Genomic DNA, 27,893 nt, shown 5'->3' on the forward strand with positions numbered 1-27,893 from the left:
TTCAGCAAGGATGTGTTAAATTGATAAAAAGTGATCGTAAAGATGATTTATATTAGAAAATATTTTTATTTTATTTTAAATAAATGCAGTTCTTTTTAACATTTTATTCATCAAATATATTAGGCAGCAGAACTGTTTCCAACACTCATAATAAATCAGAATATTAAAATGATTTCTAAAGGATCATGCGATAGACTGGATGTCACATGTGACACTGAAGACTGGAGTAATGATGCTGAAAATTCAGCTTTGCATCACAGAAATAAATGATAATTTAAAGTATAATAAATTGAAAACCAATTATTTTAAATTGTAATAATATATCACAATATTTATAATTTTTTCTGTATTTTTGATCAAATAAATGCAGGCTTGATGAGCAGAAGAAACTTTTTTCAAAAACATTAAAAATAGTAATGTTTCCAAACTTTTGGCCTGTACTGTATCCCCACAACTGCACAACTGTAGAGTAAAACATTAATAAAAAAGTGATAATAAAAAATGCGTCTTAAAACTGACATGATTGTTACAAAACCACACAGTCTGGGGACTCTGGAGAACTCAGAACAACTGCTAACATTAAGTTTAAGGTAAAAATAACTGCCATGAAATTATAGTATCTTACTCCTATGCCATAAATTGTTCATTCACTACATCACTTTACCTCTGTCTTTATCCCCTTTTATCCAATTCTCTTCTTTTTGGCACTGTATCTATCGCAGACTATGCTCATTTATAATGTGTCATGTAAATTCGGCCTTCCGTCACAATCAGGAAACTTTCACCGCGTCTAGAACTGGCGCGAGCTGCCAGGCCCGTTTCTACGAGCTGTGTGTTAACAAAAGCAATGCAATCTACATTGGATGCGGCGTCGCGCACGCAACACAACAAATTACCAACAACTGATCGCGCGCGCGCTCTGTTTCTGACGCACTTCAAGCACTCGATGGGCGGGGGACGATTGGTGAGCCGGACTTTTTTTTTTTTTTTTTTGGTAGTATTTCGAATTAATGGTTTTAAAATAGTATTATATATAAAAAAATAATAATGTAAAAAAAAAAAAAAAATTCACTCGTTCACTCATTCTGGTGCCCCTATGGATGAGTGGCGCCCCTAGCATTTGCCTATACCGCCTATGCCGCGGGCCGGCCCTGTGCTTTGTTATCATTTCTTGTTAACTGCCAATTCCCGGTATAGTGGGAAACTTGGCATGCTTTTCTTGCAATTTTAGGTTCCAAATTATTTTGTAAAATATATATTTTCTAAAAAATTCAAATGTTTAGTTCAGTGCATTTGCTTTACAGCAAACTTAAACTTCTATAACCTTTTTACACTTGCATTTTTTGAAGTGATTTCACTTCTGCAATAATCTGCTGAGTGTCTTCTTTAAAAAGAGACCAACCTGAGGTCTGTATTTCATGAATTGCAATTTAAGTTCAGATCTATGCTCAAAAAGGATGGTGACATGTAACAGGTAAATCATTATGTTTTAATAATCTTTTTTTGTGCCTTAAAGAAGTTTTGGGACTAACATATTAAAGCTTACTAGGAACTTGTTTATATATATATATACACACAGGTGAAACTCGAAGTTATAATTTCGATGATTATGGCTTATAACTTATGAAAACCCCAAATTCAAAATCTCAGAAAATTAGAATATTACATGAAATCAAAAAAAAAAAAGGATTTTAAATACAGAAATGTCGTCCCTCTGAAAAGTATAATCATGCAGCATGTATATAGTTATATAAACTTCATAACTCCTCCTTTTACTGTAATTTGAATTTCACCTTTTACTGTAATTTGAATTACTGAAATACACAAACTTTTGCACGATATTCACATTTTTCGAGTTTCTCCTGTATATATATATATATAAAATGTGTTTTTTGATATTATATTTAGTGCTGTCAAATCGATTAATCTCATTTAACATAAAAGTTTTTGTTTATATATGTGTTTGTATATATATATATATACATATGTGTGTGTGTGTGTGTGTGCATGCGTGCTTGTCTGTGCGTGTGTACACACACACACAAACACACACACACATATATATAGAAATAATATATACACACACACACACACAAATATATATAATTCTCAAATAAGTATATTAATATATTTAAACAAAAACGTTTATCTTAGATGCAATTAATCGTGATTAATCGATTTGACAGCACTATTTCAATTTAAAGTTAATATATTTTAAATGTACTAAATTGCAACTGTATCTTACAGTTTTTCTCGATTGTTTACACACATTTTCTGAAAGCATGCCTCAGAACTCGACACACAAATCATAAAACACACACACAATGTGCAAAACCCCTAAATTCTCCTGCAAAATTAAACTTTACATTCAAAACAATGTTATTTCTTCTCAAAATGGTATTTTGTTTTCAAACGACACATCTTATGAATAGACATTTATAAGAACCTGCAGTTGAACACTGATGTGCTCAATGTAAAACACTATGATGAATGGAAAACACTATGATGAATGGAAAACATTTCTTCTCCATTCATCATAATGACTTAGGCCTTTTTTTGTTCAGTGTTACACTTACTACAGACAGTACATACATAAGTGTGTTGTAAAATATTTGAGAATATTGTTTTTATACTCAGAACACACAAATACACAGTAACAAATATATTTAATTTTTCACACAAAAACAATGTATACAGTGTACATCCCAACCAACACAAAGTTGCACATACAGTGGTCTACATACAAAACAACAGAAGAATTTACTGTATACAGTTACAGTAAAAAAATAAATAAATAACCCATCTGCCTCTGTTTCCAGTATTGGCATCCGTTGCTCCATTGAAGAGCTCACCTGTTGCCCTTTTATGCTAAAGCTCTGATTGCTATTGTAAAACTGTGTGACGGGTGTTTGCCCATGTGATGAGTCAGTGTGCATATTTGAATGGCAGTGTGTTCCTTGTGAAAACAAGAGATTTTCTGCATGAAAATTGTGCCAAATGCAGAGAATTGTGTGTAGTGTTTTGAAAAAAGTGTGTTTTAGAACTGCAATTTGAGTGTAAAGCAGGAATTGTGCTTGTAGTTTAGCAGAACTGGTTCAGAGGGTTGGTACATGAGTTACATGTTGAGGTCATTGTGTCTCAAGTACCAGTATTTGTGTGTAAACAATTGAGAAAAACTGTAACAAATGAGCTTTTAATAGAAGTGTAAACTATAACATTTACATTTAATTGAAATTGGAATTACATACCAATTTATATAATTTTCCACTGTCAAACTGAAATACCCTCCATTGCAAAATGGCAAAAGGTAAAATGTGGTATTTAGCTGGTAATACGTGACACTGCTCGTCATATCAGACATGCAAATGCCCTTTTAACAATAAAAGTGAAGTGAAAAAAACAAAGGCTAGGGAACAAAGTGAAAGGTCAGGGTCTTAGGTCTACAAGCAGGTAGATACATTTCAAACTACATGAAAGAGGAAATGTGGTTACACCGTTTCCAAAATTCATGTAGGTATCAACTGATCTTGCCTTGGTATCTGATCTTTTTAAATTTATAGTACATGTATTTCCCTTTCCTGTTAAGAGCTGCACTGTGAGTGTGAGCAGGTGTGAAAGCAGCAGTGATGCTGTGATGGATATATTAAAGAAAAAAACACTCTTTTTGTTTCCAGTCAACTCATGTTTTCTGTATGACTTTAATATGACATCAGCATGATGTCCACATCTTTACAGAGGAACTATTTAAAATTAAATGAAAACAGTTTTATGAATGTATTTTGGATCGTCATAAAACAAATTTGATCAATGAACAACTCTCATCATGATATCTAATATTGAATATAATTTACAAAAGAAATTCATTTATTTTACATATTGAAGTATTTGAAGAGTTCAGATGCAAAAGCCTCTAAGTGCCATCTGAAATTTTCTTCTAGAATGATCATTTTTATCAAGCTCGTATAAGTTCAGTAATTTCACTTAAATGGCAGTTAATAGGTCATTTTCATTGCCATTTAAGTGAAATTACTGAACTTAAATATATGAGCTTGATAAAAATGATCATTCTAGAAGAAAATTTCAGATGGCACTTAGAGGCTTTTGCATCTGAACTCTTCATTTAGACATCATTGATTCAAGAAAAAAATTGATATAATAATATACACTGTACAGGATGGCACACATTATGACATATATGGTAAAGGGTTGCCCATGGAAATTTTAGTGACGTGTGTTGGCCGAAAAGAGGAAATGGGGAGGTTTAAAGGTCTCAGAGATGAACAGCCAAAATGCCTTTCATCATGTTTGCCCTGACTGGACCTCAATGGCTGGACCTTGTTTTAGTGATGTCCCTTCTCTGTTGGGCAGACTGTAAGTTCAATAGCTTGTCTCTTGCACTGAAATTGAGCGTTTTTAATATTATCTGCAAACTTTTTATACAAACAATTCTTTCGCTTCAAACTAAGTCATTGGCAGCCTGCATGAAAACAATGAACCATCCATGTGAAGTTTCACTTGTACTGTCTTTAAGGTAGCCCTTCTCAGCAGGATGATTTGGCTCCCCTCGAAGTAAAATTCCATTCTTTGGACTTCAGAAATGTCTTGCACTGGAAACATCCAAACAAATCTGCCAAAAACCTGAAATATTTTGTTCAGTATAAAATGTAAGCGTGCACAACTTTCTTGTCAAAAATGTTAACTTATGTTTGTAACTTTAACTTAAGATAAATGGTATGGTGAATCCTCACATTTTTGTTGCAATGGAACTTTTCATAATGGTGACCTCTCTTGATTTTAGATACGGAGACAAGGAGTGGACTAATTCTGATCACTGTCAAGGAATCCACAAGCTGGAGTGTGACCTGAGCCAGGCGACATCAGATCCCAGAGAATGGTACTACGCCAGGGTCCGTTCCCTCTCCCCTGAGGGCTTCTCATCATGGGTCCTTAGCCACAGGTTTTACCCTCAGTGGGAAAGTGAGTATACTACATTGTTTTAATTCTAATTCTAGTTTATACATTGTCTATATCTGAAATGATCTTCTATACATGTAATATGGTTGATTTTGGTATATTGGTATTTGGTATCTTTGTGATGGCAATGGTATAAAAAAATGTTCTGTGGAAGTCCTCACCTAATAACTTTCTCTAAATTACAGCCAATTTCAGCCCACCCCACATAAAGCTGACTGTGACAGGACAGACCATTACAGTTCAGATCCGACCTCCGAGGACACCACTGCGAGGACAGAAGGGCAGAATACGAGTGACAAAACTACAGAAACTGACTTTCAGAATATACTTAATGCACAATGGTATAGAAGAGGTAAGAAATTATAGATTTAAACATAGTCAAGAGTGGTGTTGTTCAGATTATATACACAACTTCAGTTCAATAAAAAAAAATCATAATATTGAATAACATATAAAACAGTACTGCCAGTTACTTTGTCTGATTTGCTGTATGACTTGCTTTCTTCTGTGGAACATAAAAATATTTTAGGAAATGTCTGGGGTTTTTTTTGTGATCACCAAATGTTTTGGTTCTTCAAAATATATGTTGTGTTCAACAGAAGAAACAACTATTTAATATTCTGAGAGAGCAAATGATAGGAATTAGTTAATTTAGCTTCTTTTTTCTTTCTTTTTTTTTTCTACAATTTTGTTACATTGTAGCAAAAAAAAAAATCTGCATAGGAAGATTAACATGTGCAGAGCAAATTGTGCTTCATTTAGCCTATTTCCAACCTGGAAATTTTCTGGCCGACAGCCCAGTTATTATAGTATTAATTATTATGAATGACTCCAAACTCCTCAAATTCAGCATGCTAAACCATCTTTCCCAACTAGGAAGTTCATGAAACAGACAGTTGCTCCAAGGAGCTTGTGATTGAGTCGCTACGTCCGAAAACCACCTACTGCCTTCAGGCTCTGTCCGTTACTCCTCGCTCAGGCCGCAAAAGCTCACGGAGTTCCAGCACCTGCGTCAACACTCATTGAGGGTTTAGTGTCTCCCACAGGTAAGCCTTACGTAACATATGATATGGTTTCTTTAGTAAGGGGAACACCTGGGATAAATGATGGTGCCCATGACAAGTTTCCGCCTTTGTGCTTTCTCCAAGTTGCCTTCTGGGCATTGATGGTTGTTAGACAAAAAGACTACAAAGTGAGCACAGACACGCTATTTGTTATTCGAGACAGAGAGTAGACCCTTGAGACCCTCAGATCAAGTTCCAACCACCTTAGGATAAATTAGAGTGATTGTCTACTTTCCTAAGAGTTTCAATCCTGAGAATTTTGAGTGTTCTCTTCTGCCACATACAAGATGCACAAGTATTTTTGATACTATTTTTAGAGTATTCATATTTTTTCCAGTTTCGATTATAACATTTCTGTTTTATCTGCTTGCAGGGTGAGGCTGCTTCTGGACCTTTGTTCAACAAGAAAATTACACACATGCACACTACATAGGGGAATGTCTGCAAATGTTCGCCAAGGTCATGTTTACTATAAGACAGACTATAAGCCTGGCTTAGCCTTTTGGTTACATTAAAGCTGAAGTGTGTAATTTCTGTTCCACTAGCACAAACAAAGGCAATGTCAAAAATAATGATTGTTTGCATACGGGTTTCCTGAACACTCATCTTTTATTGGCCGGACAAACGGATAGTCCCGCCCCCATCTCACACCCTGGTTTGAGTCAACAGCAGTGTGGAAGGTGTTTGCTCTTTTTTCCCCTATCGCTCTCTCAGGGAAATCAACAAATGGCTTACTTGAAGTATTTTATTATTAAGTTAGGGAAGAAGGCAGTATTTTAAAGGGTTAGTTCACCCAAAAATAAAAATTCTGTCATTAATTACTCACCCTCATGTAGTTTCAAACCTGTAAGGCTTTCGTTCATCTTCAGAACACAAATGAAGATCTTTTTATTGAAATCTGAGAGCTTAGTTTCCCTCCATTGACAGCCTACGCAACTACCACTTTCAAGCCCCAGAAAGGTAGTAAAGACATCATTAAAGTGGTAGATTGTGTGTGTTTTTTTATGCAAACAAAGCACTCAAGTTGCTTCATAAAATGGAGGTTAAACCACTGGAGTCACATTAATTACTTTAATGATGTCTTTACTACCTTTCTGGGGCTTGAAAGTGGTAGTTGCGTAGGCTGTCAATGGAGGGACAGAAAGCTCTCAGATTCCATTAAAAAAATCTTCATTTGTGTTATGGGTTTGTTCGTTTGTTCATATGGGTTTGGAAGGACATGAGGGTGAGTAACTAATGAAAGAAATTTCATTTTTGGGTGAACTAACCCTTTAACATAAAAACATACACACTTCAGCTTTAAGGCTAATGACTGTTGAACAATATACAACAAATTAATGTTTACAGCACATGACAGAAAATAAAAAGTAAAGCAATGATGAAAGAGAAACAATGCCTAATGTTGTATAAAGGTTTTATTGGTCACTTGTGTAAAGTAAAATAGTAGAATTTGATATAAATGAGATGATTCTGGGCTCAGCCCTTTTATTGAGCCCTCCTGGAGCAAATAACCAGTCCGCATTTAGAACTGAACAGCTTTTAACATTAAATTGGTCACATGGGTAAAACATTAGGTAAAAACAGAGCTCAATACAACATACACTGTGCAGACACTAAAAGGCAAAACCAGTAAAACTATTTGCAGTGCATGTGAACCATGTAACAATCTTTCAAAACCATTTTACAATCCAAGACTTCAACTTTGGTGAAAAGTGAACATTCTGTTGCTTAATTCCAAACTAAAGGTTTTCTCTCTTTTACACATCTGTGTCCTTCATGTTCGGGAATCAGTCCAAATGAAACTGCTTTAAAAGTTTGATCTCTGGAGTTCTCCGATAACAGGAGAAATGATTGTGCTTAGACAATAACACCAAACGGATTCCTCAAAAACGGGCATCATATTATTGTTACTTCATCATAAAAGTAATGTTCATTGCAAGACATAAAAAAGAGGCACCACAATGTCTCTTGAGTCCTTTGTTCTTATAAATCTTAATGTGCAGTTGTATATCTAAACTAGAAGTAATCATTACGTCTTTATATATATATATAATACCAGCATAAATGTAATGAACAATCAACATTACATGACTCGGAAATTCCAGTGCTACACAACATATTTTGTTCTTCCTTTAAAACATCTCCACATAATGGGTATTTTTAACCAGGAGTTATTGTAAAAACCCTGTGATCATTTATGGACAAACAGCACATTTACTCTAAATATAATTAGCGTAAATACAGTAAAAAATTCTAGTTCACACTACAAGGAAAAGCTTTTCAATACTGTATGCAACACATCTTTACCAACAAACTAAGGGTTTTAGTACTCTTCCATGTGACAGGCTATTACCCACAAAATAATGTTTCAATTTGTTCAATAGTGCATGTTCCAAGTCACAGTCTCCACATCTTGAAGATACAAAACAGTATTTTTAAATGTCACACAGAGAGAACAGAAAAGCAAGATACTGAACTACTTAAGTCCACAATAGGCAATGAACAAGTTAATAATTCAGTCTTCTAAACAGGGTAATGATTGAGAAAACAGTTTGAAAGACTAGCAGCTAGAAGAGCATTGGGGTTTTGCGGCAGCAGTTTAAATCACTAAGATACAGTATAATGCTTAAGAATATTTTAATAATAACTCTAAACATTCTGTGAACCTACTGCAGCTTAAACTCAAAATCAAGCTACTCAGATGGTAACAGTTTTAAGTAGCATCCTGGTGCTTCAGTGAATTTATTAGTGGATTTATAGTATAATGTGACATTTAACAACAAATTAAATTAAGGTTTTTAAGGAAAGGAATGATCTGTAAATAAAAAGCAATAATGATTGACACCATCAATATAGTTCATTCATCATATTTGGCAGTATAATGCGATGTTTATAAATATATATTTATACTGTATATTTTTGCTCCCCATTGGATTTGATCAACAATACTGCCATAATTAGTTATGCAAGCTAAAAGATATAGACATGTATTCACTTCTAAAAGACATAATTAGTGTAAGTGAATTTGAATTAAAGCTAAAAAAGGAGAGAGTCCATTACGTGGGTATCCGATATAGCTTTAAGGGGGGAAAATAAAAAAAGAATGTTGGAAAAAACTAGCAGAAATAAATTGATTATTGCAATGCTGACCACAGCATGGTTCAGGAATCAATTTGTTAGTTTGGTCAATCGCATCCGCGATGGAACTTCATCTGTACAACTATTAATAATTATACTATATAAACACTGTGGGCCCTGTTTATGCCTTTCATGACATCACATGATACAGAATCAAACGATACAAAAACATCTGAACATAAAAAAAAAGAAAAAAAAAGAAATCAGTAGTTTCTAACAGAATCTGAGATTTTGTTCATGTGTACTGATCAAATCACTGCAATTCTACTGGAAGTTCAGTGGAATGTTGATCATTCACTTCATATACGTCACTTCATATTAAATTACATATCAAAGTAAACAGCATATAAATAAAGGTACTACAGAATATCTCCAGCAGCAATGGCTCAAATATTGGTCAAACGCCATGATGTTAATCTTGGAAAAACAAAACAACTAAATGTCATGTGGAACAGATTCAAGACGAAAGTAAGATTGTGTTCCAGATGCAGCTTATTTCAGGATAAAAACTCTTTCTCCAGTTCAAAGACAGTTAGCCGACCTGGTGTGCTCTGTATTCGACAGAGGGGAACTGTGCAGTCTCGTTTTTGACCCTCTGTGTCCATGTCCAGTAAAGAGCAGCCCATTTTGACCTCTGAGGGGAGGACCACGTCCAAGTTTTGGGCACTCTTCTCCCCAGAGTAGTGCCCGAGTGAATAGCTCTTGTTGCGACTCTTTAGAAGACCCCAGGAGTGAGATTTGCTTCTTAGAGAAAGCGGTCTGGGTCTAGATACTGGTTCCTTCTCTTGAGCAGGCTCTCTGTCAGCCTTCTTTTTTGCGGTAGTGGTAGCGGAATCAGTTGGACTGGCCTGGCAGTTACTGCTGCCGTTAACTAAAGCAAAGAGAGTAACATGGTTAATAAACAATATTTGAAAACAAAATTTCACTGATGCAGAAATGAGCAAATCTGTATTGGCCAGTATTCAGTTTAATTTGATATACTCATTTTCATCTGTTTTTATATTTAGATAAAATACAACCGATATAAAACCATTTTAAATGGTACAAGTGAAATACCTCACAATTTTATAATGTACAGCATGGAAAATTTATATTGTAGATAACAGTGTTATTAAATTAGCAGTGTTTTATTAGATGACAGCAATGGTAAAAATAGATGCTTGTCTGCTAATATTAGATATTTTAAAGTGTATCGGTATCTGCCAATATCCAGTAATTTTACATACTTGTTTCCATCTATTTTTACGTTTAGACAAAACACTTCTTAAATATATAATCGTTATAAAACCATTTTAAAAGCTATAAGTGAATTTAGACTTCACAAAATAGATAGATAGATAGATAGACATTTCCAAATTTTTCGTGAGAAGTTCTCTTGAGCATACAAATGCTAAATTAATCATCTAAAATATCCATTTTACATTCTGTAAATAATGTTGTACGGTCTAAATTAACTTGTAGCATTTAAAACAATCAATTTTATATTGATAATATATTTTATAAGTTTCATTTTTTAATTATTTAGACAAAATAGAAAAGATATTTAAAATTGGCCATTTATCGGTTATCAGAGATAATTCCAATATCGTGATCAACCTTAAGAATATCAGCACATGACTCACTGGTCTGACACACAGCAGGACTGGACTTCTTTCTCCTAAGCCGAGAGCTGGATCCAGAAGTGAGATCTTGCACAGGGTTTGAGGGGAGAACTTCACTAGTGCCTGTATTCTGATGTGTCCGGGAATTGCTTGTTGGAGTCTCGTTCATTAGGTTGTGCACAGACCCTTCACAATCAGACTGCAGGAGGCACTTGGTGGAGTTGCACTCAGAAATCGATGACATGGCGAGCAGGTTTACAGGCCCAGCGGTAACCTCGTCCTTGCGTGAACGGCCACCAGGGGGGCTGGTGCTGCGGCGGAAGCGAGTAGCACGCTGAAACAGGCCCTCTCGTTTTTTCTTCTCCTCACGTGGCTCTGGTTCCTCATTGGTAGCACCCTTACAAACCTCTCGCAGGTCAAAGCCCAATGCGACAGATGCCAGGATGGAGGCACAGCCATAGAGAACAGAGTCTGTGCGCCGGCATGTGGTGCTACGCTTTAGGCTGTTGGTGGGTGTGTGCTGAGGCGTGGTGCTGGTGGAACTTGTGGATGTTGTTGGATCGTCCTGGCTTTCACCTCCACCAGCCGGCCCCTGGCTCTCCCCCTGTTCATCTTTCCACAGAGGTAGATCGATATACACCTGGTTGGGGAACTTGAGTTGCTTTGGTTTGTTGTCAGATCCATCAGCAGAGCATACTTCATCTTTACTGGTTCCTGGGGGGGGAGGGAAAGACAAATATAACTACAGATGTTAGGTTAGAGACTATGTTATGTGACTCATGATCTTTGCTCCCTTTCCTCACCAGAAAACTTTGATTGAAGATATTATGTAACTTCTGAAATCACATAGCCATATAGACCTTATGCATTCAGAGAAACAAGCGTGCAGCCATCTTAAAATGTTGTCTTTGAACTTATGTTTTTGTGGTAGCTCTGTATATTTCTATGGCATCACTGTCAAAGAGTAATTAACTGGTGAAGTGGATTTACTTATTGTAGAGGTAACAAAAGGTATCATGAGGATTGTAATGTTTGAAGTGGATGTCATAACAAATGTCAGTAGACCAGGCAGATTTTTAAATAAGCGGTTCATTTGTAAATCCGTAAGATCTTACCATCATGCTGTGGAAATACAAACCGGAACACAACGAGCACAGCGCTGAAAGGGGGTGGGGCTACATAGGGTCTATAGCCTCAATATATGACTTGATATGCTCTTCACAATTGCCCCCTCTTTCTGGTCTCAAGGAAACTTGGGAAAAGCAGCTCGGTCTAGAACTTGAATGGGAGCTGAGGAATAATGCTCTAGCTAAAATAAATTCAATGTGTATTGATTATACACTAATATCAATATTACTAACTAATATCAATAATGGCTCAATAATATTGAGCCATTATTATTAATCGAAGGAGATGTATGTGTGTTTTCCAAGCATTAATGGTAAGGAACGACCCTTATCATACTTGTGAGCAGCACATATGAGGTGTTTCAGGGTGTTTCTCCCTCATATCTGCTACGAGGTCTTGATTGTTGCATTTCTTTGAGGTTTAGAATCCATTATTCCTGTAATTCTTTTGTCTTATATGAATTTAATAAAGAGCTCTGTCTCATATTCTGTCCAAACATACTGCGTCATCTACGTCAGGTGACCTGTAAATGCACAAAAACTGTTTCCATTGCAATTTTGCAAAATACTTTTTCGAATTGCCTGAAAAACCACCTCATGTGAGCGTAAAAACTTTTTTGCGATAAATGGGAGTTTTTGCGAAATTGACGTGTTTCCATTGAGCGTATTTTCAATTCGCAATTTCACTTTGCGCAATTTGAAGGGTAATGGAAACGCAGCTTCTGATTAATATCATATCATGTCATGGTTTCAGGGAACTTGTTCTTTGTTACCTGATTTAAAGATCCAACAAAGAGCGATGAAAACTGAGTACATGGAAAAAGTAAATGGAAGATGAGCTTTCTTTACATACCCTGCTCTGCAAATAATGCAGCCAATGGAACAGATTTCTGGGATTTCATAAGACTAGTGGACCAGGGACTGCTTCCATCTGAGAGAGGTCGAACTCTGAAGAGAAAATGACAGTGGCACCCACAATTAATAACTCATGAGAAGACACTAAAGTATGCATACTAAAGCAACTACATGCATTTGTTGAATAATTAAAATGTTACAAATGGTGCTTAAAGATAATATTTTTGTCTAGGCTTTAAGAAAAGGAACACACAAAAATAAACACTGTTCCAACCTTTCAGCACAATTTCCTCTTTCCTTCGTCTGCACAGAGCTCGGCCCCCATGTGCGGCCCTTCTTCTTGAACCCTTTCTTAACATCTTCAAACTCCTCAGGTTTGTAATTGGTGCTTCGACCCCATGTTCTGTTGCTCTCGTCCAGGGTCACTAGAGATGAAGATACATAGAATTTGAAACAGAATTGCTAATACCAATGGAAATGTTCTTCAACTGACAGTCCCAATATCTGCCACACCACAGACTGAGATTCAATCTATTAGTCCTTCACAGCAGAACAGAAACAGCGTTTAGACAATTAAGGCAACCTCCACCACCCAGCAAAACAAGTGTTAGATCATTACAATCATTCTCGAAAACAGTTAATGGAGCTTCAGGAAGAACACCGTGAGAACATTAGCTTTAAATCTTTTTGGATTTTATACACTGAAAAGTGTTACTGTTGATGCAATCATCAGATCGAGTTAGCCAGCACCAGCTCAAGGTCTACAATAATGTCCTTGATTCCCAAAGCAAAATCATTACAATACAAACAATTAAAACTTCATCAAGCAATGCGTTAAGACAACCTTTTGTAACCTAAAGGCATCAAAACAAGAAGAGATGTTGTGAAGTAAGAGCCATAGTGATCAGCAATCACACCAACACACAGTTATATGGGGCGGCTTTGTCTCACAGGACCACAGTGTCCTTGCCTTTCTTCCTAAACCCGCTAGGTGGTTTACACTCGCTTGTGATATCCACATCCTGGTGATACACAAACATACTGCTCCTTTGGCTAGTCTCACCTGGGTGGCTCACTGATGGGAAAAAAATAAGTTATAAATGTGTGACAAACACAGGATTCAGCAGCCACTGGCAATGACCTGGATGTCACTTTTTTGTCACACTGAGCTACTCACAAATGGATTGATTAGTGTGACTGCCCTTGGTACTAGGCCTGTCACGATTATGAAATTTGGCTGGCGATTAATTGTCTAAAAAATAATTGCGGTTATGCCGATTAATTGTCAGTTTTAGGGCTTTGACGATTAATTGTCTGTGTTAGGGCTTTGGCGATTATGCTGATTAATTGTCTGTTTTAGGGCTTTGTGCTTCATTCATTAAATAATTGTGATGAATTTAATCCTTTGTAAGTTATCATTTTGCAGTGTAAGATTACAGTTAACACCTTTAAATATTAAATAAATATATTCAATAGCTATGACAATTTGTTTATTAAACTTAGTGAGTGTATAAATCAGCAGCAAAAAGTAATTTTTGAAAACATCTGCACAGTAATTTTATAAAATCTAAACATGTTAATAAAAACAAATGTGCACAAACCATAATGATACGCTTCAAAACAGAGCGGAACAAAGCGCGTATGCGCATCGCGGGTGCAGAATGATGTGCTTAATGCAACATGGAGTCGCAGTGTGCAGCGCTCGCTGCACAAGTGTGCATTTAAAAGTTCACGGCACAAAGCGAAGAAATGTCGAGGGCACAAATCCTAGTGTATATCTGTCCAACAGTTTATTGATCATTTGTTTCTTCACAGTTTTAAACTCCAGTTATTGTGCGTCTGATGCCAATTCATAGTCCTTGTGCTGTGTAGGCACACGGTAGCGAGCGAGTCATTTAGAAATAGCAAAAAACTCCAGCAAAATAAAGTCATTTTATGCAAATCCACAGCCCTTTATCTACAGATCAAGCATTATAACGTCAATGTCACATTGGAGAAAGTTTTACCGTGTATTCTGTCGTAACCGGACGATGCGCGCTGTTTGAATGCTGAATGGAATGATTGACAGCTGCAGAGTTTGAATGCTGAACGGAATGATTGACAGCTGCAGATGAGTTTGTGAACTTTAATTTAACAATGTAAATATACTACTGTCCTCACATTAAGCTATGAAATGGCTTCAGATGACTTTGAATATATTGCTAGAAAACGTAATTAGTGCTTGTCTATTTATTTTGGTCCATGACTCCCCCTTGTGCCGTAGGCCTATAAAAGAGCGCAATAATCGCGGTTGTCTGAAACAATCGCGGTTAGATCAAATAATCGCGATCATACGATTATTTAATTATCGCGACAGGCCTACTTGGTACATAATATTTTTACTATATTGAAACGGGCAAAACAATTAAACAGGGATGAAATGCGCTAGTCCTGATATTAGCTAATAACAATGGAATGGAAAGACAATGGGTCTGTTATTTCAGATCCTTGTTTAAGTACTTTAAAGATCATTTATTTTAATTGGAAGATAAATGGTGGAAATTCCCTTTAAAATAAATAGGATAATATTTAAACTTCTAAACCTACGTTGAAACAAAAATATGTCTTATATGTTTAAAAACCCTTTTACCCAAAATCTAAAAAATATTGGAAAGGTGTGGTAAATTGTAAAATAATGTGGCAAATGCTATACGGATGCGTAAGAGAGCGGGCACTTACACTGAATGGCTCGGAGGCGAGGGATCAGTGTAGGGCTGCTGGGAGGGCTGGAGTTAGTGCTATTGAGGCTTCTCCTCTTGTCCATAGTTGGAGAGGCCTGAACTGTGATTTTATGCTGAAAATCTGATGGACAAATAAGGTTACCCATAAGTAATATTTAGTAAAAACACTTTAAACATTACTACATTTTACAATAACATTTTGCACATCAACCTTCTTTACAACTCTAATATTACAAGAAAAAAAACTTCTGTTAACAGTAATAAGAAACAATTTACTGAGATGAATTAATGTGACGCAACAAATTCATATGTAAACTAATAAGATAGCACGGCTCGAACCTGAGGGTAAGCTGATGCGGTTGCCATCTTTGAGCTTGAGGCGGCTGCGTTTGAACTTTCCCTTCCGTTTCTTAACATTGGGCTTGTCCTTGTTGAGTTGGAATATGAGGATGTTGAGTTCACGCTCAAGCACATTAATTTCCCGTTCGGCCAGCTGCTGTTCTCTCCTCTTCAACAGCTCTTCATGAGACTTCTGTTGAAGGGCTGCTCGCGTCAGTTCCTCCTCACGAGAACGAAGCTCCTGTTGGTGTCAAGAACATTTGTGATAAAGCACATTTTGCAAGGAATCTATCATTGGAATGGTTTATCTAAAAACTACATGATGGTGGGTGAATGATGACAGAATAAAATTTTTGGATGAACTATTGCTTCAAACTATGGCCAAACAATGACCAAATAAATATAAATATTTGTATACTGAATTACTGCCTAAGGAAGCAAAATCAGACAGTTTTCATGCTTATGAAACAACTCTTTGTCTATAAGCAAAAAATACATCACTGGAATGAATGGCAGTTTCACTTCCTTTAGCCTTGGAGAACAGAGCTCAGATTCCTCTCTACTTGAACTGCTCAATTCAGATCAGCCTTCTTTTCTTGTTTTTACCCTTGAGCACCATAAACACAACAATAATACTAGACCTGTGAGTGAGTTATCCACAAAACAGCAGCACCATTTATAGTAAAGCTAGTAAAGAAAAAAAATCGAATTTCTTATGTTCCATTTTCACTTCTGCTCTGGCTTACACTTCAATATTAATACTGTGAATATAGAAATGGAAATCCTGCCTTTTGGTTAAAAGAATAAATCATCTTTGTGATAGAGTTAGTTTACTCATTCTCTATATCTCTTGAACAGAATAATCCACATGTATAAAACTTGCAGACATAATTATTAAGCATTAATCAAAACCGTTTTCCGCCCACATGGAGTAAAGCCGTTTGGCCTAATCTCTTATGAATAAGTTCTGTAAGAAGCTTTGGGGCACTCTGCCAAGAAACACACTTGGGCAGATGATTCAGACAATTAATTAATGAATCAACAATTTGTTTATTTACAATCGAGTAAAAGTTCACTTGGTGCCTCACTTAACAAGGAAGATATTTGTGTGACAGGACTGATCAAGAATGACTTGCATGTGAAACACAATGTCAGGATTTCTACATGAAGTTTTAGCTGACTTGCAGGAAAAGGCATTCTTGATCAACCAACGGCAAACCCTTTCCAACATAACAAGCAGCTTAGTTAAGAGGATCAGTACAACCAAATACAGCTAACCTAATAAAATCTGAACCATATTTGATATGAAAACAATATAGGCCCACTGTCTCATAACAAAACAAATCAAAACTATAGGTAAAACAAGCTCAGAAATGAAAAATAGTCTAAATCTTTTATCAACAGACCTTTTCTTTAGTGCGTAGCTCATCAAACATTTCCTGGATCTCCACTCTCCAGTCCTCCTGCATTGAATGGAAGGAGTCCTGCGGCATGGTGGCCATCACAGCCTCTTCTATGGCAGTCAGCTGCTCCAAAATGGAAGCAAAGGACGGACGGATATGGGGATCCTGCTCCCAGCATTCTATGAACAAAAAATATGTTGGAACTCTTGTAGGTTATCATTACAATGGCCATGTGTTTTAATTCATTGCAGATTGCAGTGGGACTGGTTTATACTTAAACCCCATTCGTATAGCCTACCATTCATTTCAATGAGTTTGCATAAAGTTAAACATTTCTCACAATGGTCACTGGAAATTGCAAAGTTAAATCGGGAAGGTGAGATCTGTGTCAATAAAGCTCACATTCCTCGAGTGCAGTCAAGACAGGACAGATAATTCACTCTTCTATATGATTGGTCTGTAAACACATATATGTATTATAATAAAATACTGCTTGGAAATTCATACATTGATAGTTTTTATTGATTATCCAACTTATTTTAACATAGCGGACATGGCCATTTGTAACCTGAATGAGTTACCATAGTTTTCCCATCAATACACATAATCTGCGATTGCCTTTTTTAAAGATATATCCAGATGTGACAGCGCTAGGAATGCCCATGAGCAACTTGAGGTATGGAGACAAGCCACATGCAGCGACAAAGTCGCTGACGGTGTGAATGGGGCATTAGTGCCAAAATGTCAAAAATCTCATGGAGTGTTGATAACATATAGTGATGGGATAAACAATGAGTAATATCAGTAAACCACTAGCAGACCTACCCTCCATGAGCTTGGCAAAAGGCTCGGGGCAGGTAGATGGAATAGGAAGGGTTAATTTGTTGACAGCAACTCCATAGGCAACTGCCAATCCGTCAATGCCACGGTAAGGAACCTCTCCAGTCAGTAATTCCCAAAGGAGGACTCCATAACTGGACAGAGAACAGAACACAGGGAAGTGTCAGTGTGGTATGCGTTGGTATTAATCACACCAATTGGCTGAAGAATAGTGCTTATGTATAATATTAACCAGGCAGGCAACTTTGGGGCCCTCTGTACTTTTTCCCTAATCAAAGGATGTACACTGATTGCACTTTTAAATGATTAAATTACGTGTGTATACATAAAGCATCTCAGATGCAAATCCTAATGGATCCCAAAGCAAACATTGTATGATCGCTAAATAACATTACTTCTCCTCTTAACCTCAAAGAAAGGCAAAGACAATGTTCTAGCAATGTTAGGAAAGAAGGTAGAAGTGAAACCAATCATGTGTCTGAGCAAAGTGGCATGATAAATAAAATATAAAAAAAGACGAGACTTCACATTCAGCTTTCACAAACAAGGTAAAAGGGCAGTTGGAACACCACCAAATGCTGTACTGATTGAAACTGACCCAAAGATTCTGTGAACCTAAAAACTAAATCAAACACTAGGCATTACATTTAGGCCCTGTTTACACCTGGTATTATGATCCGTTTTGGTCGACCAGATCACAAGTGGATGATGCTAAATACAGGTATAAACGGGGTCTAAAACGTTTTGAGCTTGTCTACTTTCGACCACATCCAGAGATAGTTGAAAATGCATTCGACCAGATTGCTTTCGTAGTGTAAGCGCTCATGTGTTTGAACAGCCACAAAAGACCACCTACTGACTTAATAGATAAATATTATGGGAAGAGCGCTAGCCAGCGGGGATTTAACTTTGTTGGCTGAAGACCCAAGTTTTGTTTTTCTGTTGTCTCCGTCTGTGTTCATATGTAAATTGCACAAGCTTATTTTGTCCATTAGATCAAAAGATGGACAAATGAAACAAATTAAAACATCAGTTGTAAACGGGTGTGTGTCTCCCTCATCTACTTGTGATCTGATTGACCAAAATGGATCTTAATACCAGGTGTAAACGGCCCTAGTGAGCTACCTTGCAATGCAGTCTATCGCCTACATATAAAGCAGCATCCAAACTGAAACTGATTCTCTTAAGTGACTGATTTGGAACACTTCCAATAGCGTTTGGAGTTTGCAAGCTACAGACACAATATTCGAATGCATTACACATACCCTATATTCAGTCTGTAATTATATTAAACTATGTTGTATCCATGAACAATACGTTACATTGACTTAGAATTTGGCCAAAATGATGCGTCATAGAAGTATAATTATGCCTTTTGGAAAAGCTTAAAATGATGCCCAAGCAATTGTGTTCTAACCTCAAGTAACCAATTCAGTTTAATAACAGGCTTTGATCCAAACATTGCAATTAACTTAAAATAACAGCTTACCTCCAGACATCACTCCCTTTAGAAAACAGAGAGGACTTGATGACCTCAGGAGCCATCCAGGAATAAGTGCCAGCAGCACTCATTTTGGTCGTTTTGTGCCACTCACGAGCAAGGCCAAAGTCAGTGATCTTCAGGATTTTTCGACCAATGTCATCATTCTCAATTTTTTCAAGTAATAAAACTAAAAAAAGAACAGAGACAGGAGAAATGTTTTAGATATTTGTACTAAATTACTTTTGAGTTAATGGTTAAAAGTCTGCAGTATTTTCAAGATTAATTAGACAAGTTGAGCTATTTTAAAGTATGATGGGAATGTTTTCAACGCGTGAGCATTTGAGCATTTATGTCAATGAATAACAATACAGGAATGCTAAGAGGGTAATCATATTTCCACGCTTTTATCATGAAGTGGAATCTTCAAGGACACAGGTCTACATTGAGGAACTCAGAGCGACATACAAGTCGCTCTAGTTTACAATACATCCTCGTACCGAATGACAGATAACATGAGAATGTAGGCCAGTTGTCTTTGAAGTCCGGAACATCCTGAGGTCAGGAGTAGTATTTCTCACCGGTTCTGTCCTAGACAATATTCCAACTTGAGACCTTTATCAACATCAGTATGTAATAAATAGGGAGGCCCTCAGTTGATAACTACATGTCTGATTAATCTGACCTTGACTCCCTTTCCATTATCATGATCTGAGGGGGAAACTAAGTAGTGTTATTTGTGGACACATTTCATTAAACACTTAACTTTCCCAGGCTTCATCCAGCATACATTGGAGAGTACTGGCCTTGACTACACTCCCAGTTTATGCAGTTGTTACAATTTAAGACATTTAGTATAACTGTAACATTTTCATTCGTTCAGTACAAGAATAGTGCACTAAAAATCATAATATTTATTTATTAAAGCAACGAGCCAGAGAAAGGTAAAACCATCAGTTCCATAATGAGGATTTAGATCCTTTACACTTGTCTTAAAGGGTTAGTTCACCCAAAAATGAAAATTACCCCATGATTTACTAACCCTCAAGCCATCCTAGGTGTATATGACATTCTTCTTTCGGACGAATACAATCGGAGTTATATAAAAAAATGTCCTGGCTCTTCCAAACTTTATAATGGCAGCGAATGGCCGTTTCTATTTTGAAGTCCATCAAAGTGCTGATTTGCGTAGTATGCGTACGGTCGTCTGCCCAGAGTTTTAAAAATGATATTTTATTTTATGATATTAGATATTTTTCTTACATGAACATCACTTCACTTCAGAAGGCCTTTATTAAACCCCCAGGGCCATGTGGATTACTTTTATCATGGATGGATGCACTTTGATGGACTTCAAAACAGAAACAGCCATTCACTGCCATTATAAAGCTTGGAAGAGCCAGGACATTTTTTTATAAAACTCAGATTGTGTTAGTCTGAAAGAAGAATGTAATATACACCTAGGATGACTTGAGGATGAGTAAATCATGGGGTAAACTTAATTTTTGGGTGATTTATCCCTTTAGTTTCTTTTAAACCAATAAACATGCTGGACACTGGGAATAAAAAGAACCAGACCGATTTACATGTGAACTTTTATAAGTCTCTTTTTAAGATAAAAGGCTTGCATGTTAGCAAGGTTTCAGGTAAAATTTTCGACAAAACTATCATTTTGGGACAAACATGAAGATTGGAATTCCATTTCGAACAGGTTGCACCTGTTTGATGCTTTCAGGTTAATCTCAGCTGTTGGTTTTCTAGCCCTTTAAGGTTTCCTTTCCATTAAGTAACAACATAACACCAAACAACAGTTTAAGTATAATGAAATAATAGACAATTTTACATACCCACAACCTATTATACAATCAGTTTTAATATTGGATACATTTTATCAAACCAAAAAGCCAAGTTGGATAAGAATGTGGCCTTATTACTAAAGAAAAATCCACTTTTCTGACAAAGATGTTCTGGTCACATGTGAACCTGAAATATAAAATAAATTAACTTCTAAAGTAATAGTACTTTGCTACAGTCTAGCTCTCATTCATTCCCACTTTTGTAACATGTCTTTTCTTGGCTCAGATTTCTATGGTGTCCATTTTATGGAGCAGAAAATCACCTTTAGATCATGAGACAATAACCTGTTTTGCCACGGTCCTCTATCTCTCCAAAAAGGCCATTGGGTCTCATTCACTGAGCATGCGTACGCACAATTTTGTGTGTGAAATCCATATACGAACGTTTTCACGAACAAATCATGATTCACCAAAAACTTGTGTACTAAAATGTATTCAACATTTACGAAAAAATACAGGAACTTACAGGAACACAGGTCTGTGTAAAAGTTGTTTGAACTGGTTTTGAGAATGACACACTTGGCATTGCTCGAGGAGTGCAATATGTTTGACGAGAGTGACAAAAGGCTGTAAAGGAAAGGTTGTGCGGAAAGCCCTTATATGGAGATGGCTTGGATGTGGTTTGGACACGGCCACTCATTTATAATATTTCAATAAAATACAATAACATTAGAACGAGATTAAGAACAAATTCATGTGCGTATGAACATGTTGTGAATTAGGTGGAGATCTGTTGTGAGAAATTCCGCTGTGCGTATACAAAATCCATGTAATTATTAGTAAACAAGACCCATTATTCAGAGAGTGTGTGTGTGTGTGTGTGTGTGTGTGTGTGTGTGAGAGAGAGAGAGCGAGAGAGAGAGAGAGAGAGAGAGAGAGAGCGAGAGAGAGAGTGTATTTTGGAGAGCACACATGCTTGAGATTCCTTAACATTACACTTCATGTGCCTGAAATTGCAAAACTGAGTTTTGAAGTGTGGCACAGTGCCGAGTTTCACAGGGACTGCTGGCAACAGTTCTGCAATATTCTTTACCCCCAATCAGGGGAAGCTCCCCATCTTGGAGAGAAAACAGCAGCCATTGAGGAGATTAAAAATAATGAAAATAAGCCTTTCAGGCCCAGGAGTCGGGGCATTCTCGGGTTGGCAGTCACCTAGCAACCAGTGCTTGACCATTCCATTGTGCAAACTTATGTTAAGCTTTTGCCCCCTCGTTAGCGACATTCCTTTGAGTGAGGTATTAAAAGATTAGGGCACAAAAACTTCATTTCACTCACTATTTGCTATATCTTAAAGATAATCATTGATCAGATAAGCAAGACTGGGCCAAAGCAAATCTTATTTCATTTCTTATTTTTGAGAGAGAGTATTTGACTTTGCTGTTTGTGCCTCCCTAAAAATGTACCCTCCACCTTTAACCTGCTAAACAATGTACCGCCGCAACCTGAATGGGTAAAGAGTCCCCCTCAAAAACACAGCAGAAAGGGTCTGGCTCATGATGGGTTGCTGTTCTGCACTGAGCAAACACACTTTATTTTTTCAATTAAGGTCAGCAAGCTTCCAATGTTGTTTGTCACAATCCTGTGGAGAGATGAACAAACTGAGCTGCGTTAACAGTAGCACTGCCATGCTGAACGGGGGCAGGGTGCCACATTGCGTCTATTGTTGATAGTGGAATGCCGTCTATTTTATTGCTCTAGAAATACTCTGCTAATTTAACAAAAGATAGAATGCTATAGAGAATGACAATAATGGCAATGCGTTTGCAGACAGAAATCATCTACACTACCGTTCAGTACTATTTTTTCTAAAGCAATTCATTTGATCAAAAGGGACAGTAAAAACAACAATGCTGCAAAAAATTGTTTTGAAATTTATATTCCAAATAAATGCTGTAGGTTTGAACTTTCCATTCATCAAAGAAAGAATACTGGGGAAAAAAACATATCATGGTTTCCAAAAAAAATTTAAACAGCTCAACTGTTATGTATCAGCATAATATAATGATTTCTGAAGGATCGTGTGATGCTGAAAACTGGAGGAACGATGCTGAAAATACAGCTTTGCCATCAAAGGAATAAATTACACTTTAAATTATTAAATTACAAATGAATAGTTATTTTATATAATATCTAACAATAATACTGTTTTTACTGTATTTTTGATCAAATAGTGATTTTTTTTTAAACATTAAACCCCCCGAACTTTTGAATGGTAGTGTAGCTATTAGAAACAGCTTGTTAATAAATGAATGGAATTAAGAGAGCCGCTGAATGGATTTACATTATCATGGTACCAAGCTGATCAAATCTCTGCAGCACTAAGACTGTATTTGAGTTACATATTTTTTTTTGTGAGGATTAATCAGAAAGCTAAACTATTCTGTTAACTCCCTCCATACTTCACTTCTGAAAGCAATATCTGAAATGTCTCTTTTAGGTATTAAGCATACCTGAGGCAGATAAGTGTAAGGGTCTTTCCCAACTTCATATATGACTGAGAAACATGATAGCACAATCTCTAGTCATGCAGTGTCCCCTGCAGCAATAGTACTGTTTTAGAGGAAAAAAACATTTGCATGAAAGAAACTCTTTCCATAAACTTCTGTAATACCTGGTGAAGGGCAAAAACAAAAACCTACACCATTTCAAATGGTCTAATAATTGTTCCTTGGCAGCACTGAAACAATACAACAAAATAATACTCACCCCACCAGTGTACTGTAAGTGAAATAGACTTTATAACACCAATTATGTAATCATCAAAAAACATTTATATACAGACTTGGTGCTTCTTTATGCTGACGTATTTTCAGACCAGAGTTTTCTGAACCTTGTTAGCAGATAGCCGGTTTCTCAAGGACACCAGCTGTTCAAACTCTAACCTCTTAACTTCACAACCTGCCTATGGTCACACTCGTTCAGAAACCATCATTCCCCCACAGCTCTTTTGAACGGTTTGAAGATAGCCAGTGTTTTTTTTTTTTTTTACTTGTTGGCTGTGTAACTCTAGACTCAAGACTCTGCTGAAGCACATGACTCAAATCCACTGTTGAAATGCAGGTGCAGTTTTCAAATAGCTTGCTTTTAGTCAGGGACAATTGCGGTGTGGAGAAAAAAATGCAACCTTAAATATCTCTTGATGACTGAAGGGCCACCAACTTTTACAAATGTAATTTTATCTTAGTTTAGTAGTTAAGCATTTTTTTCACCCAGATGTACACATTATGTATTTTATACTTGGTGCATTTTCAAGAAAAAAAACAAAAACCAGTTAACATTTGCATTTATTCATTTAGCAGATGCTTTTATCCAGTTCTTCTTATAGCCTAAATGAGAAATACAACAGAGGATTCATCTTAACCCTATGATGCCTACTGTATTATATTTGATACACAAAGGGCTCTATTTTTAAATCGTCAACATGATCAAAACTTTGCTGTTGTAAAAGGTTTCCGTCATCTGATTGATACTTTATAAATGTTTAGCAACTAAAAGGCCTTTTAGTATAATTGTAAAAATGTCCACCTTCAGGTCCTGGTACACATGCCTTTTTGCTGTGAACTCTTTAATGATTTTTATAGTAAACATAAACATAAGAAAACTTTTATTTTGTTAGTAATATGTCAAGATGAACACTTACTGGACTGAACCAGCTTAGCTTTACTTGATTATCCATATATTTTTGTGTGTGGAAAATCATATTAAAATGTAAGTATCAAATATGATACATCAGGCTTTTAAGTAATGTTTAATACATATCTCAGTCATCATTGTATTGCATTACATTATAGGTTACAGGTAATAATACTGAGCTTCTTCGATCATAAAACTAAGCATTTAAAATATCATCTCACTAAGACATTTTATTGAGATATAGATTGACAAGGGATATTTATAAGCATTTTAAATATTCTGCTATACTATTAGAATGATTTTATTGATTTACATTACAAACCATCATCTTTCATCTTGATAGACATGAATAACCTTTTTTCAAACGGTTAAACTGTTTCATTACAAAAAAATCATATGTCAGGCTTGGATTAATGATATGAGAAATGCTGTCAATGTTTCAAAAACTATCTAGAATAGTACAGGCAAGAACAGGAAGGAAATGTATGCTTTCCATAAGTTTTTTTTTTTGTGTGTGTGTAAATTAAACATTTAAAGTTTTGCATCCAATGTTGTACTCAGACATAAACCAATGCTGACGTTGCTAGAAGGACTTGGAAGGATCCAGTGTCTTTAACATTAACTACAAAGGCTCTATTCAAATCTTAGGGCATCCATCAATTTTATAGCTTTTCTTTTAGGGTTAGATTTCACTATAGCCAGTGGCTTCCTTTGAGAAGCATATTGCTTTTAGAGAGAAGATACAGCTCCTATGGCTTCATATATAGGCAACATTAAATACTGGCAGGATATTCCATGATGACCTAGGTTATAAGGTCTTTCAAGAGCACGTGGTGTTCTGTTCCCCTCCTTTCAGGTACAAACACAGGCATATGGGAAAGGTTGATGTGCTAATGATAAAGCTTTGTAAAAGAGGGTGGGGATTAATAATTAACGTGCTAATTGCGAAAGGAAATACCAATGTGACAACAACCAAGTGTGTGTTTCTACAGTAGAGCAAATACCAGCAATTCTTGGTCAAGATAAGGAGGCATTAATGAGTGTGTGGTAATTATCTTACTGTTGCTGGACTTCAGGTCTCGATGAATAATGGGAACCACGGCCTCCTCGTGGAGATAGTGCATGCCTCTGGCGATCTGGACGGCCCAGTTCACGAGGATATGAGGGGGGATCCTCCTGCTCGTCAAGGCGCGGTTCAGAGTCCCTCCTCGGGCATATTCCATGACAAGACACAGGTTGGGCTCGTCCAAACACACCCCCTCCAATTTGATAATGTTGGGATGTTGAAGCATCGAGAAAAGTTTGGCTTCTTGCTTAACACTGTCTGCAGTAGCTGTAATGTCCTCGTCGGGGTCCTGTCGAGCTGCCTTCACCGCGACCTCCTGGTCCTTCCAGGCCCCCCGGTAGACTTTGCCAAACCCTCCGACGCCGATGATTTCTTGTAGAACGAGTTCAGAAAAAGGTATCCGAACAGGGGCGGGCGGGTCACTCTCGCGAGCCCCTACCGCCCTGTAAATAGCTGGTTGGTAGGTAACATAATTAGATGGGAAGATGCCCACGCGATGGTTAATTTTTCCAGTCCACCAGCCTTCGTCTCCAGAGATGGCAGCGTCCTTAGACAGGACCTCCACCACGTCTCCTCGCCGCAGGCTGAGCTCGTCCTCCCCGCTGGCCTCGTAGTCAAACACCGCCGTCCAGAGCGAGCGGGGACACACGGGGGCAGAGTGAGCCCAAGCCCTCGAGTTGGAGGACTCCGTCCAGACATGGTCTTGGAGGCTCAGGCGCCCCTCACCGTTTGGGAAAACGGCCTGGGGAACATCCATGTCTCGGTGCCTGCAGGAGCACCATAGGGTGCCGTGATGTCAAATCAAAGTAAACTAGTCCAGTAGTCGTATTTCCCCAATGACACACACACGCAAGCACGCACAAAAAGTTCCTAACAAACCCAGCCAGGTCACGTTATACCATTAATGGAGAGTGGGTCAGGTCAAGTCCGGCTTAATAGAGGTTAAGAGACGCATTGCTTTGTTTCCACGTAAGCCAGCTAAGTTAACCAATCTGGGAATGAGAAATGTCTCTGAAGCACGGACATCAGCTATAGCCTAAACACTTGCTTCACGAACTTTTTTTTGTTTACATTATAGAGTAAAAACTAACGTTACATTATCAGCCTGTCGATCATGCGTCACCAAAAGCACAAATACAAGTAAAACAACATACCTAACCAGGAAAGTCGACAGAGTTTTCAAGCCGTGAGGCTACAGGTGCAAAGTACCTGCTCATCCTAGACGAATGAATCAAGCTAAATATACACACGATTATTTCACTACCCAAGATAAGTTACTTATTAACTTACGTGTCTACTTGTACAAAACCCCCTCGTAGCCATTCTCTGGCTGGTTAATACACATTGAACGAGCAGGCTAAATAGCTGTGCTAACGCGTTAGCTTTATCTCTCTCTCTCTTCGAAGTTCATAAACTAGTAACCGCGGCTCCCAAAAATTCTTCCGTCGCCAAGTACAAGTCGCGCGCGCACAGCAGTAAGCGTTTCCTCGGGCTCCCGAGCACTTCAGTCGTCCGCCAGCTTTCCATAAATGTATGGCTTTTTCCCTCTCCTGTGGATCTAAATAGTTTTTCTGAGCTAGGAAAACTTTGTTCGGTCAGTTTATGTGTGCACCGCCATCACTTCTCCGCTTCTCCGACACAACTGACCCTAGAGGAGGAGAGAAGGAAAAGGTGGAAATCGATTGGTCAGAGGAGTTCACGTGACACTATGCGTGAGCGCAAAACAAGTGGGAACTGCGAACCTTTCTCTTTTTTTTTCAATCTGCGATGTATGGTGCTTAAATATATAATATATAA

General features: G+C 37.2%; 2 protein-coding genes across 4 annotated transcripts; one reads left to right on the forward strand and one right to left on the reverse strand.

Annotated features, from left to right (window-relative positions):
• Positions 1–1,421: 1,421 nt before the first annotated feature.
• Positions 1,422–9,379, forward strand: il22ra2 (interleukin 22 receptor, alpha 2). Of its 2 annotated transcripts, none has more exons than XM_082153850.1 (6): positions 1,422–1,474; positions 4,536–4,664; positions 4,799–4,977; positions 5,160–5,326; positions 5,851–6,020; positions 6,412–9,379. In XM_082153850.1, the coding sequence occupies exons 1-5, from the start codon at positions 1,458–1,460 to the stop codon at positions 5,998–6,000; spliced, it is 642 nt and encodes a 213-aa protein (XP_082009976.1). In that variant the 5' UTR covers positions 1,422–1,457; the 3' UTR covers positions 6,001–6,020; positions 6,412–9,379. The 2 variants fall into 2 exon arrangements, with proteins under 2 accessions (XP_082009976.1, XP_082009975.1); XM_082153849.1 differs by lacking the exon at positions 1,422–1,474 and adding an exon at positions 4,222–4,371 and having other exon boundaries at positions 4,532–4,664.
• On the reverse strand, positions 7,436–27,756 carry map3k21 (mitogen-activated protein kinase kinase kinase 21). 2 transcript variants are annotated; one of them, XM_082153819.1, is made up of 11 exons: positions 26,091–27,756; positions 19,551–19,731; positions 18,047–18,195; positions 17,225–17,400; positions 15,819–16,059; positions 15,478–15,600; positions 13,730–13,834; positions 13,034–13,184; positions 12,758–12,852; positions 10,799–11,491; positions 7,436–10,047 (listed from the first exon to the last, which is right to left on the reverse strand). In XM_082153819.1, exons 1-11 carry the CDS (start codon positions 26,851–26,853, stop codon positions 9,674–9,676), a joined length of 3,051 nt encoding a protein of 1,016 aa, XP_082009945.1. In that variant the 5' UTR covers positions 26,854–27,756; the 3' UTR covers positions 7,436–9,673. The 2 variants fall into 2 exon arrangements, with proteins under 2 accessions (XP_082009945.1, XP_082009946.1); XM_082153820.1 differs by lacking the exon at positions 13,730–13,834 and having other exon boundaries at positions 26,091–27,755.
• Positions 27,757–27,893: the final 137 nt, after the last annotated feature.

This window comes from Leuciscus leuciscus (genome assembly GCF_965113295.1).
Source record: "Leuciscus leuciscus genome assembly, chromosome: 22".
In the NCBI taxonomy this organism is placed as follows: Eukaryota; Metazoa; Chordata; class Actinopteri; order Cypriniformes; family Leuciscidae; genus Leuciscus; species Leuciscus leuciscus.

Excerpts from the sequence above, each read along its gene's own strand:
- il22ra2 (XM_082153849.1), top strand. The coding sequence starts at position 4,290 with ATGCCTTTCATCATGTTTGCCCTGACTGGACCTCAATGGCTGGACCTT. Across the intron at positions 4,665-4,798 it reads TATTTTGTTCAGTATAAAAT|ATACGGAGACAAGGAGTGGA; the intron begins GTAAGCGTGCAC and ends TCTTGATTTTAG. Across the intron at positions 4,978-5,159 it reads GTTTTACCCTCAGTGGGAAA|CCAATTTCAGCCCACCCCAC; the intron begins GTGAGTATACTA and ends TCTAAATTACAG.
- map3k21 (XM_082153819.1), bottom strand. The coding sequence starts at position 26,853 with ATGGATGTTCCCCAGGCCGTTTTCCCAAACGGTGAGGGGCGCCTGAGC. Across the intron at positions 15,601-15,818 it reads CCGCATCAGCTTACCCTCAG|ATTTTCAGCATAAAATCACA; the intron begins GTTCGAGCCGTG and ends TTTGTCCATCAG. Across the intron at positions 13,185-13,729 it reads TAGCGGGTTTAGGAAGAAAG|TGACCCTGGACGAGAGCAAC; the intron begins GCAAGGACACTG and ends CTTCATCTCTAG.